General features: G+C 41.5%; 1 protein-coding gene across 1 annotated transcript; it reads left to right on the forward strand.

Moving 5' to 3' along the window:
- The first annotated feature begins 7,463 nt into the window (after positions 1–7,463).
- LOC149178717 (uncharacterized) lies at positions 7,464–7,989 on the forward strand. Its single transcript, XM_089422212.1, has one exon. The coding sequence runs from the start codon at positions 7,552–7,554 to the stop codon at positions 7,987–7,989; it is 438 nt and encodes a 145-aa protein (XP_089278338.1). The 5' UTR covers positions 7,464–7,551.
- The last annotated feature ends 5,999 nt before the right edge of the window (positions 7,990–13,988 follow it).

Here is a 13,988-nt window from a genome sequence, read left to right on the forward strand (position 1 = left end):
CCTAAAGTAGATACCCTAGTTTCTTTGTCTCCATCGAAATCTGAATCAGAGTATCCAATCAAGCTGAAGTCGTCCACCTGTGTATACTTGATTCCAAAGTCTTGAGTTCCCTTCAAGTACCTTAGAACTCTTTTTGCAGTAGACCAATGTCCCTCACAAGGCTTTTGCATAAACCTGGAGAGGATTCCAACAGCAAACGAAATGTCTGATGTGGTAGTAGTTAGGTAGTTGAGACTTCCTACAAGTTGTCTATACTTTGTTGCATCCTCAAATTCTTTTCCTTCAATGGATGTGAGCTTTATGTTTTGTTCCATTGGAGTAGTAAGAGGATTGCATTCTGTCATGCCAAACTTGTTCAACAGATCTCCAATGTACTTCTTTTGAGAAAGGAATATGGACTTCGGATGTTGAGTTACTTCAATACCAAGATAGTAATGAACATAGCCCAAATCAGTCATTTCAAAACCTTTCCTCAATTCCTTCTTTATGGATGCAATGTAGCTTTCATTGTTCCCTGTCATCAAAAGATCATCTACATATACCACAAGATATACAACTGTTTTTCCAACCTTCTTAACAAACAAAGTTGCATCATCAAGATCATAATGTTTGAAATTGAGTTTCAGAAGATGCTCAGTTAGTTTTTCATAGCAGGCTCATGGTGCTTGTTTGAGGCCATACAAGGATTTCACAAGTTTGCATACTTTATGTTCATGTCCTTTCACAGCGAATCCTTCAGGTTGGGACAAAAAAACACTTTCCTTTAGATCTCCATTCAAGAAAGCAGTTTTTAAATCCATTTGATGGACTTTCCAATCGTTCTGCGCTGCTAGGGCAAAGAGTGTCCGGATGGTAGCCCATTTTGTTGTGGGGGCAAAAGTCTCCTCATAATCGACCCCTTCCTTTTGTGCAAAACCTTTTGCCACAAGCCTGGCTTTGTGCTTGTCAAATGAGCCATCAGCTTTATACTTGTTCTTGTAAACCCACTTGCAGCCAATTGATTTGGTTCCTAATGAAGGATCAACCAACTTCCAAGTGCCATTCTTTATCAGGGCATCATACTCCTTTTGCATTGCTTCTTTCCATTCATCATGAGAAGTAGCTTCTTTGAAGGAAGTTGGTTCAAAATCTGTAGACAAATTCAATTCACAATCATAAGAAACATCCATATCAACAGGTGAATCAGAGTCATCTACATCACCTCCATTTTACTTTTGGATTGGTTTCTTTGTTGCTCAATTTTGTCCCAAGGTAACTTGCATGTGGAGGCATCATGTGATCCATTTCTTTTGCAGCGTATGCAGTGCAAATTTGACTTTTCTCCTTGAGAGTGTCTGCCCCCCTGCCTTTGAAATATCTTCCTCTTCCTCTTCGACCACCTCTTCCTCTGGAAGAATCTTGGGCAAGATTCTTTTCTTTATGAGCAAGGCACACAACCTCTTCAGAAGATTCAGGGGTTGTCTTCTTTCCAAAAGCTTTCTCTCTTTCAGCAAATTTTTTCACAAGAGAGTCAAAGGTAATATCTTTGAGATTTCCATTTGCTTGCAATGACTCAAGATAATTGGAGTAAGTAGGATAAAGTGCCTTGAGAAAAGTGATAAGAGGAATATCCAATTCAACCTTAGTGGATTTGATATCATGCATTATAGATTTTACTTCGGATGCAAGAGCAAGAGGATCATTATTTTGTAATTCAAGAGTGAAGAGTTTAATCATGAGTTGAACAACTTCAAGTGCAGAGTGAATCATAGAGTTCCTTCAGTTTTTGTAAGGTTTCGAAAGCATTTGAAAATGGTGAAATATGGCGACTCACCTCTTCACTTACAGATGTTGCAATTAATGCATAGGCTTTGTTGTTCTTATTTTCCCAAATGGCGAACTCCTTGTCTAAGGTAAGCTGTTCTGGCTCTTTGTCTCCGTCTCCAACACACACTCCTTTCCACAACTCATTGAAAATGAGGGTGTGTTTTATCTTCCGGGACCACTCAGGATAGTTCTCCTTGCCAGTGAGAACTACTCCCACAATAGATATGATTGAATGCATTGTAAAATCTGAGTGCTGTAAAAATACTTCTGCTGGCAAAAGATGTGCTTTTGTGGAGAAAAAAAAAACTTTTGCTGCTAAAAAAAAACTGATTCTGATAGAGGTATTAGAGCGGATATCAAAGTGTGTTTGGGCCCCACGGCGGTATTTACAAACAATATATTAAACATAGTCAAACGCAGGAGCGTTAACTATGTTAGCCACTTTGAAAACAATGTTATGAAAACAACATTATGGGAGCCCAACAACGTGTTATATATGGGATATCGTCTATATGAAAACAACATTGCGGTGGATACAACGTTATATATACCAACGTATATATGAAAACAACATTCAATTTACCAAATAAATCCCTTCAAAAATTCCAATGTAACTCACGCTCACCACGCTTATGCTGCTTCATGTCAGGGCACAGAGTATGTTAGCTCAAAGAAACGCAGAGCGAAGGTATGCAAGCTCAGACCAATGGTGTGAGCCTCACGGTATGCAAGCTCAAAGAATTGAGGGCCTGCGAGCCTTGGAAAACTGCTGATCTTATCATAAAGAAATGCAGTCCCTTACTTGGAGAAACGCAGAGCGGTGGAGTGATATGTATGAAACATAAAAATTGTACCGGGAGTGCTGATAATCGTGGTATGATATGACAGCATCCAATGGCAGCGTATGGTATGGGAAGCGGAGGAGACTCTCCAGAAGAGACTTTATGTATTAAAAAACGGTGATATATATGGTATGGTGGTGGAGTATGGAGCGTATTCGAGACTGGATAGCTGAGCGGTATTCGAGTCAAGCATTCCACACAACAAAAAAACGCAACGTTTATATAAAGCAGAGAAAACGTCGGGTAGCAGCAGGAGGAGCAACGCTTTTATGACAGGAGGACCAAGAATGGCGATGCCAGTATTCGGTGGGTGGGAAGATGCAGAATCCCTCCACTATTCTCAGACCACACCAATGCAATATTCTCGCCGGGAGTGCCAGAGAGCAGCGCTATTGGACCACACCATGTCAGACCACACCAATGCAATATTCTGGGAAAAGAACACGGCAGAGCATGAAAGTGGAGGAGCGTGGGAGGCTATACCAGGAAAATGCAGGACAAACTTCTGAAGAAATTGCAGAAAGGAGTTACAAAATGGAGCTGGAAGCCAAAAATGGCACTGGCTCTGATACCATGTCAGACCAGGAGGTAACTCCTCAAAAACAATTCATGATATTCATTCAGGTTGGTCTTTATTATATACATGAGGGAGAGACTGTTCATTTCATCTCCCGGCGACTCTTCATATTTTCTATTATTTATTTACATCAATTTCAGTTATTCACCCAATCCTGATGATTAGGTGTCAACAGTGTATAGTTGAGATCTTGAAGCGATTAAGGATGCAGAACAACAGACCCATGGCTATGCCTCTACTGACCAATTGGAAGAAAATTGACACCTCCAGATTAGAGGCAATGGACCCTACCTTATATAGATAGTTGATCAGCTTTCTCATGGTCAACACGTTGATTGGCTCTCTCATGTATCTAGTCAACACCAAATTGAATATCTATTTTGTAGTTAACACACTTAGTCAATTCATGGTAGAGCTTAAGTGAGTTCACCAGGTAGCTATAAAACATGTGTTGAGATATCTTCAAGGCACAATTGAGTATGGGCTGAATTATATTCAGTAGGATGGAGTGAAGCTGGAGGGGTACTGATCTAGGTGGATATTGGTGGCCACCCACCTATTTCACTTGGGCCCCCAACAATGTTTCCTTAATTCTAGCACAACTTTCTATTTTTGGCAGGATTTCGGGTCCTGAGCTTCTAGGGCCATTTTGAGGCCCTAAACGATGTTTTTTGGAAAATGTGCCAAGTCCACACCCGATGGGCAGGGTCTTGCTAGGAAAATTTGTTGTCCCCAGATAGATCTTTCTAACGAGGTATCGTGCACACCAAATGGAGATCATATGGTTGAATTACAATCCTAGGAATTTGGTGTTTCAACTAATCCCAATTAGGCTCACAAAATTTTGGCGCTTCATCTCCTAGGGCTAGTTTTTTGGATGTTTAGGGTTTGTCATTGTTTCTCAATAATAAAAAGTCCTCCTAGCCTCATTGTAACACAATTCAAAATAAATGTAGCCATCACATCTTTTCTCAGAGATAAGCTACCATCACTCGAGCAAGTTTATTTCCATTTTTCATGTAAACAATTTTCAGTATTTGTTATTAATGAATTGAAGTTTAATTTTCGTTATAGTTCTGTGTTTCTATTTAAATCTATATTTCATTTCATTCCTGCATAGATTTGGATTAGGTACACTGATATAGATTGGGGAAGATAGTAAAACTGATGGAAAAAACACTTTTGGGTGTTGTTCAAGTCTAGGATCAGGAGCAATTTCTTACTTCAACAAGAAGTAGAGATTAGTCGCACTACTTTCTACTGGGGTTGAGTACATGGTTGCCATCCTCATGGGGTTGTTTGATCAGGAGTTGGAGCCGATTGTCATTCACTGTGACAATCAGAGTTGCATCAATATCTCTAAGAATCCGATGTTTCGTGGCAAGTTGAAATATATTCAGATCAAATACGACTTCATCATAGATTGTGTGTAGAAGGGGATTGTGAATTTGCAGTGCATATCTACATTTGAGTAGGTAGTAGACATCTTGATCAAGGTCTTGATAAAAGGGCAGGTTTGTATTCTTCATGGAGAGGTTGGGTGTTATGCAGAACACCTTTTTCGCTAAGAGGGAGTGTTCAAATTGTAACTTGGAAGGTAATTCTACATTTGTCAAGTGCCATGACATGTAGTTAATAACCTAAATTCACTTCTACAGCGAAATTTAAATATTTCCTAATTTTGAACCTTAGGCTAAAGTCAATAATTTAATTGACTTCACTGCCCAACCTTTTATAGAGTGAAAAAGGTAAATGAGAGATTAAGTTGCAACCATTGATCTTAAGAGTGGAGAAGCAATCTCAACCCCCTATCCTTTTGGAGATTAGGTTAGCCACTATATGAAGAGGAAATCAAGCTATTGAGGGTGCATTCGATTTGGCACAAGAGAGATTGGGCATTCAACCAAAAATCAGAGGGTCGAATTGACGACAAAGAGGAACAACATATAGGTTGACTTTGGGAGCAGCTAACAGGGTGAAAATATCAAGTCGTAGAACCACGAAGTTGTAGTGCTGAACGGGCTGAATTTGTTGGGCCATGCACGATTTCTCTGGGTTGCACGAGCTATTTTGGGCCGGGTAGTATAGGGAAAGATTGAGTTTTCTGCTCTTGTAATTCTCTAGGAGAACTCCATTGTTGTAATCGCCATTTTCAAAAGCTGAATAGAGCCCAAGTTTGTTGGTTTCCCCACATTGGATTGGTAAAATTGTGTCATACTATTTATGTGTTTGTTTTCATTGTTTTTTTCCTTCTGTTGTACATGTTAAGTTAGGTACCCAGTGTGTTTGGTGCATAAAAATTGGATTTGATTTTTTATTTTTTTTTAGCATATTTTATTCGGCACCAAATCTGAATCTGGCTTCAAAAGAAACTAACATTGGATAAGGATATTGTTATCCGTTATGACTGTAAGTCTTTATAGCTTTTACAAACACAAAGTAAATGGCAGAATGTGCACTAGTTGAAATGGACGATAAACATGCGAAGAATCTACATATCATCCAATTGCGCAATTGATTGCCCAAGTAAACCACTAGTGAGTATTGCTTACCGTCTTGGATACCTATGAATCAAACACATGATTGACAACACCAATATGTTGCAAACATAGTGTTTGTGGATGTTGAAAAATGTAACTTGTGTCAGTCTTCGTAAATGTATTTGAGTCATGATGTAATGTATTTTTCAAAATAAAGAAAAATGATTTTTTGTTATAAAAGAAATTGACTTATTAAAGCATGGGTTTCATGCTTGGGTCAATGGTTTATAGGTCAAAGCCTCCATTGTAGGCTTCTAGGGTTTATGTCAAGTGTCCTTGTCCATGTCATAATGTAAAAGACCCTTCTTGGGCTTCATCTGTCAAGAAAGAAATTTATTTTAATGTAAATTAGGAATTTTAGGCGTCCTCCACCAAGTCGGCCTCATCAAGGGAATTTGACCTCATGGAAGCAGTGTAAATAGAGGGAGCTCGATTCATTTGGAGACACACTCACTCAAGTTCGATCTTCATAGAAAAAGAGGATGAAAAAGGAAAGTGAAATGCAGGAGAAGAAGACCTAATCAAAGAAAGAAGAAAATCAAAGTTTTATGGGCATCTCTCTCACATGTGCGAACTCTCCTAGGTTTTTTGGATTGAAGCTGGGGGCCGAAATTTCTGAATTAGTTGTAGGACCGGAATTTCTGAATTAGTTGCAGCACTGAAATTCTGAAGTTGCAGGAGGGTCGAAGTTGTTGTCTTGAAGTTGGGTCGAAATTCTAAAGCAGTAGGGTCGAAATCTGTTTGTGATGCAGTATTATTGGAGTCGATCTTTGAAGTTTGGAAGGACAATGTAAGGGCTGACTTGGTGGAGGAGGAAGGTCTTTTGGTCTAAGATCTTGGTGTTAAATTGGCAACTAGGGCCAAACTCCATGTGGGTCGGCTTATTTATGGCAGCTGATATTTTTATTGGATCCCTCTCGTCGAGAGGTGTAGGATTGATCCAAAGATCATCCGATTCCGATAAGTATTTATGGAGATATGAATTTATTTTGTTTATGTAATTATTATCAAGCCGACCAGCTCTTATGTAGGCTCTAGAAGCCCAACCGACATGTCTATTCATCACCCTCATTTTAGTATAAATATAAGAGGATTTGATGTCATTTAGACACACTCTTTAAGTGATCTCCTCTCCACGTCTTGGGTTTTTGGAGAAGGAGAAACGTTAAAGAGTACGTTGGGCCAAGTATGATGCCCTAGCTTATATGCAGATGATGCCCTAGCCTACATGCTGTTCAAGAAGCCCTAACACTTCTGAACGCTGTCCTATAATGGAGTCTCCTAACCGCAGTAAGGGAAGACATTCTTACGCTGTTCATGGAAACCTATTACGGAACGTGGAGATCTCTCCCATCTGTATATATTCGTTTAGAGTCTGATCAAAAGGGAAAAGATACCTGAAAGAGCTCGTCATATCGGTGATCTAAAAACTCTTGCAATTCAATTCAATCAGGGGTGAAGTATTTACAGGCGAGTATGGAAACCGGAACGTGGAGATCTCTCCCATCTATATATATTCGTTTAGAGTCTGATCAAAAGGGAAAAGATACTTAAAAGAGCTCGTCATATCGGTGATCTAAAAACTCACTCTTGCAATTCAATTCAATCAGGGGTGAAGTATTTACAGGCGAGTATGGAAACCGGAACGTGGAGATCTCTCCCATCTGTATATATTCGTTTAGAGTCTGATCAAAAGGGAAAAGATACCTGAAAGAGCTCGTCATATCGGTGATCTAAAAACTCTTGCAATTCAATTCAATCAGGGGTGAAGTATTTACAGGCGAGTATGGAAACAAGTATGGAGATTGAGGAGCATCGATGGAAAGATGTAAATCTGCCAGCCCCCTTTAAGAAGCAGCTGGAGCCAGAACTAGAAAGAGAGACAGGAGAAAGAAGACGAGGGCGTAACATTATGGTCAGCGTAGATCACGGGCCTCTTAGCAAACATGCATTTGATTGGGCCATTGTACATCTCTGTCGCATGGCTGATACACTCCATCTTGTTCACGTTGTTTCCAATGCGGATGACGAGGTGTTGTTTGCAGCCACACAAGCTCTAATGGAAAGACTTGCAATAGAAGCATATGAAGTTGCCATGGTACAAACAGAAGCTAGGATTATGGAGGGTGACGTAGGCAAGGCAATTTGCCGTGAAGCTGAAAGAATCAAGCCCGCTGCACTTGTACTGGGAACAAGAGGCAGGGGAATAATTAAGAGATCATGAAGACTTCTTATATGCAAATCATAAAGACAGTTATACGCAGTCTCTTTATAGTCAACATCTGCCACTACTACAGCGCAGGTCCATACGCAGTCATCGAGAACACTGTTCATGAACGCACCTACACGCAGATCATAAAGACAGTTATACGCAGTCTCTTTATAATGGTCATGAAGTTTTGGCCTCCTCACTGTCTGGTTATAGTCTCAGATCTTTGTCATCACTGAAGCAGCGTTACAATCTTGGCATGCCATTAATGAAGATCCAAGTGGTATCTTGTAGTTGTCTCAGCATAATGGCCAGCAGTGGTTAGGGTTTGAAACAACAGGGCAGATCACTATGATTTCATAATATATCTCGTTGCAGTCTTATGACAGTTATAGGATCATTACTTGATCTCGATATAACTCTCATATCTCAGTGAATGTGCAGCATGATGATCTCAGCGGAAGGCATGATGAATGATGAGCACATTAGCAAGGGCAGCATACTGATGAATGAAACAATGGGCATGATAAATAATGAGCAGCATGATGAGCTCAGTCATCAAGGTTCAACACATGTGACAGTACAGGATGGTGTCACACAGTTATGTGCAGCAAATGGACGAAAGGCAGCACTACGATAGGTGAAGCCGTCACCTTGGAGAATCAGTTGAAGCGGAATGTCTTCAACTGATCTCATCGTTATAGAAGATGATCTATGCTCAGATCTAGACAAGTCAAAGTGTTGACTTATGTTGGAAATGTACTCTCTCTCTCTTTCTCTGCTGAACTTTGAAGATAAAAGAAGAATTGATCCAGGGTTTCCCCACACATTGTGGGGTTTGTCCCTGGCTCGCGCCATATCTTGTGTCCTCTTGTCTTGGTTTTTCTTCTGCGATTTTATATTTATGTTCTATCTACAGTTTATTGTAATGTTGATGTGATTGCTAACTGTGAAAATTTAAATAAATTGCTCTAGCATAGAACATACCTAAACTTGACACTTGGTCTATCTCAACTTGAATTTGCTAGTGGAAGAATTTGACTAGGGTTTCCCCTATAGAGGGGTTTTAGCCCTGACTGAGTGCCTACATATGGTGTCGTTGATCTTCTTGTTTTGTTCTGATGATTGCTGGATGAAATAAAGATAAAAGAAGAACATAAGAAAGTTAATAGGAACACAAGAATATCACATGTAATTGTCAGTATAAGAAAATCTTTCTGCCTTTTCCATTTTCTAACACGGTATTAGAGCTAAGGTGAGGGAGAAAGGAGAAAGGCAGTCTAAATATCTATTGAAAGAAGAGGAAGGAAGGTCATTAAGGAATGTCTCATATAAACTCAATGAAGACAGAAAACAAGCTAGAAGGAGCCTCCAACTACAGGGCTTGGAAGAAGAGGATGGATCTTATTCTTGCAAGAAATAAAGTGTTGGATTTTATTCAAGGAAAAGTCAAGGAACCAACAAATGAAGTAGGAAAAGAAAAATACAAGAAAACTAATATTTATCCATGAACTTAATTATAGATGGAGTGAAGGACAATCTCATCCCTTACATATCTAATATAGAATCAACAAAACAAATGTAGGAATCCCTTTCCAAGTTGTTTACTATCAAGAACATTGGTCAAATAGCTAGTCTCAAGAATGAACTAAGAACAATGAAGATGACGAAAGATGACATTGTATCATCATATTTTGTAAGGATCTCTAGAATAAGATATGAACTACAAGCTATTGATGAAGTTGTGCCAAAAAAGGAACTTTTGATTGCTACTCTACTAGGTCTACCACAATATTTTTTTTTCTAAGTTAGGCTAATTCTATTACTGAAAAAATATTGTACACTAAGGCCTTAGCCTGTGCATATCCATGCCTGAGTGTTGGCAAAAAACAACAGAAACAGAGTCTGGACTGCCCATAATGGGAAACCAGTCCGAATCAAAAAACGATTGCAAAAATTAACTTGCTGCCCACGCAGGGGAAACCAACAATTGCGCACAATTTTTTATCAGTTTTTCAAGGTGAAACAGAAACCAACCAAGTAACCAAATACCATCAGTTTTTCCGGAACCCCCATTAAAGAAACTAGAAAGCAAAAATCCCAAAAACCTGAGAATAGCAGACACGTGGCAGGCTGTGTGGCAAGCAGTGTGGCTGACTAGGAGCGAGGCAGAGACGACGGGTGTTCCTCCACGATGAAGCACCTGTAATCCTCCATGTCGACACCTGCCTGTTGTGAAGCCTCCATGTTGTCTGCCTGCTGCGCCGGTTGTTCCTCCTCGATGAAACAGCGGTAAGGATCCACGTCTTCTTCTTCATGCTGGTCCTGGTCCGTCTCCTTCCCCATTTGTCCCATCTCCTTCCCAGTTTGCCGCGTCCCTGCTCCGTGGGTGCTCGTCTGAGCCATGTCTAGTTCTGCTCTGGTGTGGCCACCACCTTTAGTGGCCTGCTCCTTAATTGCTCTAGTGTGACCACCCCCTTCAGTGGCCTGTCCCTCAATTGCTTGCTCCATCTCGTGAAAGGTTATGGAGATGGTGGCAGTGATGATGGGCCTGTACATGGATGAACGAAAGGTGAATTGGGCGGAATGGAGATGTGGTTGTGGGGTGGATGGAGAGCCCCTGGGAGGCGAAGCAGGATTGGAAGGAATGCCACTGGGAGGCGAAGCAGGGGACGTCGAATGGAGGCGGTGAGGTTGAGAGTGGCCTCTTCCACTACGGGTGTTTGGGTAGCACCCAGTAGTCTGCTGGGCCAGAGAGGAAGTGGAATCAGAAACCGGAGAATGAGGGGGACGAGTCAAGCTTCCTCTGCTTCCTCCCCTGCGACTGCGCATACGATGACGCGTTCTCGGCATGTTGGCACCAGATGTTTGATAATTTCTTCCTGGATTAGGCTCAGAGTGATGCAAAGGCTCAGTAGAATTTACGGGCGGCTCAGAGGAGGGACTAGCTGTAGAGGCCGAGTGGAAGACGAAATGGCAAGCCAGGCTCTGAGTGAAGTGAATTCCCGGGCCTAAATCAATGCAGCAGAGGAGGTGGCAGCGCCTCCTGGTGGTAGTGTGAGAGCTGGGTGCTGCAGCAGCTTGAGGGCAGAGGCATTGCAGAGGCAGAGGATAATGGACAGGTGCAGTGGTAAGATTATCACCGGAGGTCATTTTTGCGTGGAGCCGAGGTGGGTGGTTGCAGACAGGTTGGAGACGGTGCCCCCTTAAATGCCATTTATGGCTGGTGTTAATGCCATTTTTAGACCGATGTGCCAGATTACGGAGGGCCATGTGGTCTAGCCACATGCCGTTCCGTTCTGCACCACCTTATTATCCTTGCTGAGCACCCGCATCCGGGAGATGTGCTTCCTTGTGCACCAGGTCAGTGCAGGCTTGTAATTGAGCTTGGTCATGTAAAATATTGATTGTTCCAGATTGTAGGACCTGATCCTGTTCAACTCCTATGTTTGCCAAAAAATCGGCCACCTTGTTGTTTTCTCTTTTGATGTGAATGAAGGTGGTAGCTCGTCTGTTTTTCATCCATTGCTCTATTAGTTCGAGCCTAGCCGCTAGTCTCCAGCTGGTAGCGACTCTCGAAGCTGTGGTTCCCAGTTGTATTTGGGTAACCATGTGTATCAGAATTTGGGAGTCCCCTTCTATTATAATAGGATGAAAATTATGTTGATGTGCTAAGTTCATACCTTGCCACAATCCTTCCAGTTCTGCAGAGTTATTCGTGTCCCATCCAATTGAACCAAAGTATATTAGCAGAGGTCGGCCTTCTTGATCTCTGAAAATTCCACCATGTCCTGCTTTGCCTGGGTTGCCTTTTGAGGCCCCATCAAAATTTAGTTTGATCACATTTGTTGGAGGGGGGTTCCAATGTGATGGCTGCTTGTTGATAATGCTTGCTTTGTTGGGATCAATTTGAACCTGTGGGAGCTTTAATTTCCAGTTGTCCCATATGCTCTATTCATGTGCTTGAGTGGGAAAGTCCTCAACACTCCACTGTTGGAGAGTTAGGGTTTCTTGAATATTCTGACATAAATTGGTCCAGATGATCTCCAAAGTAGTGCTTTGATTTTTGAAAATTCTTTTGTTTCTTTCCTTCCAAATTGTCCAGAAAAGGAAGCCCGGGAGAATTGTCCATAGCGCATTTAGAAGTTTGCTTTTATATGGCGCAGGGGTCCAATTGCGGATGGTGCCTTTGATATCCCCTAAGATTCTGCAAGGTCGCTGACATCTGAAGGTGAGTTTTTCCCATAATTGGTTAGCCATGTAGCAGGAGTCCATGAGATGTTGGATAGTTTCTCCTTGTTTTTGACAATTAGGACAATAAGAGGGTCCCTGGAATCCTCTTTTAATTAAATTATCCCAAGTGAGAATTCTTTGATGATAGAGCAACCAAGTGAAGGTAGAGATTTTGGGCCATATTCCTGTAGTCCAGAGACGAGTCCAAACAAGATCAACTGGTTCCTGTGTTTGGAGCATCAGCTTATATGCTTCTTTTGTTGTGTAAGTTCCCCTTGGAGTGTAACCCCATCTCAGAACATCTTTTCCATTGGTACATCTGATTTTCCTGCTGGTGAGTTCTTTGTGTAGATCCGAGTTATAGGCTTCAGTTTCATGCTGTATTATCTGTTCAATAGGTTTCCATTGCCTAAAGCCTTGATTGGTACTTTGAGTCCAGTATTGTGCTACATGGTCAGTCTGGTTGAGGTTGTTTCCATCATGATTTGTAGGGGGGAGGATTTCTGCAATTTTTGGCCTCTGTTTCCATGAATCCATCCAAAAGCGCGCAGTCTGCACATCACGTATCTTCCAGACGCTGTGATTTTGTATTAGCTCTCTATGCTGTTTTGTTGCATTCCAGGTTAGAGATCCTGTGTCTGTAGTGGTGATTCTAATCAGTTCTTCCTGCGAACGATTGTTCGCATATTTTGCAGTCCATATTTGGGCCCATGGCTTCTGTGGGCTTCAAACCCACTGCCACCATATTCGTGCTCCCATTAATGTGTTACTTTGTTGCGGGTCACGCAATCCTAGACCCCCCTGCTTTTTTGGTGCGCAGACCGTGACCCATTTTACTAACGCCCATTTACGGTTTTGCCCTGTGGGGCCCCATAAAAATTTGCGTTGCAAATTTTTTATCTTTTTGAGTGCCCATTTCGGTGCTGCAAGAACTAAGAAGAGATAGAGAGGCATGGATTGTAAAACCGCCTTTATCAGAATGAGCCTGCTTGCCATGTTGAGAGTTCTGTAGGTCCAGGACGATAAGCAACTTTCGATTTTCTCAATGAGTTGTTGCCAGGAGGCATGCTTTAAGGCTGAATCTATCAGTGGAGCGCCCAAATATTTAGATGGAAGTTTAGCTTGTGAGAATCCTATGATTCTGGCAATTATTCTTTGAGTGGCAGGAGGAGTGTGGAAAAAAAAATTGAGATTTAGCAGTATTAATGGTGGTTCCTGAGGCCATGGAAAAGGTTTCTAGCAGAGCTTTGAAAGCACGGGCTTCACTGACAGAAGGATGTCCGAACAACATATTGTCATCAACAAATTGTTGATGAGTTATAGCAGAGGTTCCATGGGCAGAGATGCCTCTGAGGTCGTGAGATTGAACAACATTCTTTATAAGGCGACCCAGACCTTCTGCCATAATAATAAAGAGGAAGGGGGATAAAGGGTCACCTTGACGAATTCCTCTGGATGGGGAGTAGGGTTTGGAGGGGATTCCATTAACTAGGATGGAGTAGAAGGAGGAGGATATGAGATTCATAATCCATCTAACCTAGGTCGGGCTGAAGCCAAAGGCAGTAAGCAATTGTTTTATATAAGTCCAACTTAGTTTGTTGAAAGCTTTAGAAAGATCAATTTTTAGAAGCATACCTGCCTGTTTGTTGCTCTTCAAGGAGTGAATAATTTCATGAGTCAATATGATGCCATCCAAGATTTAACATCCTTCAACATAGCCAGATTGTTCCAGCGAAATAAGAAGGGGGAGAAGCGGTTTGAGGTGATTGGCAATGACTTTC

The sequence above is a fragment of the Pinus tabuliformis genome, chromosome 4_1 (assembly GCF_031772625.1).
Source record: "Pinus tabuliformis cultivar Carrire ecotype Pingquan chromosome 4_1, CPIR1, whole genome shotgun sequence".
Lineage (NCBI taxonomy): Eukaryota > Viridiplantae > Streptophyta > Pinopsida > Pinales > Pinaceae > Pinus > Pinus tabuliformis.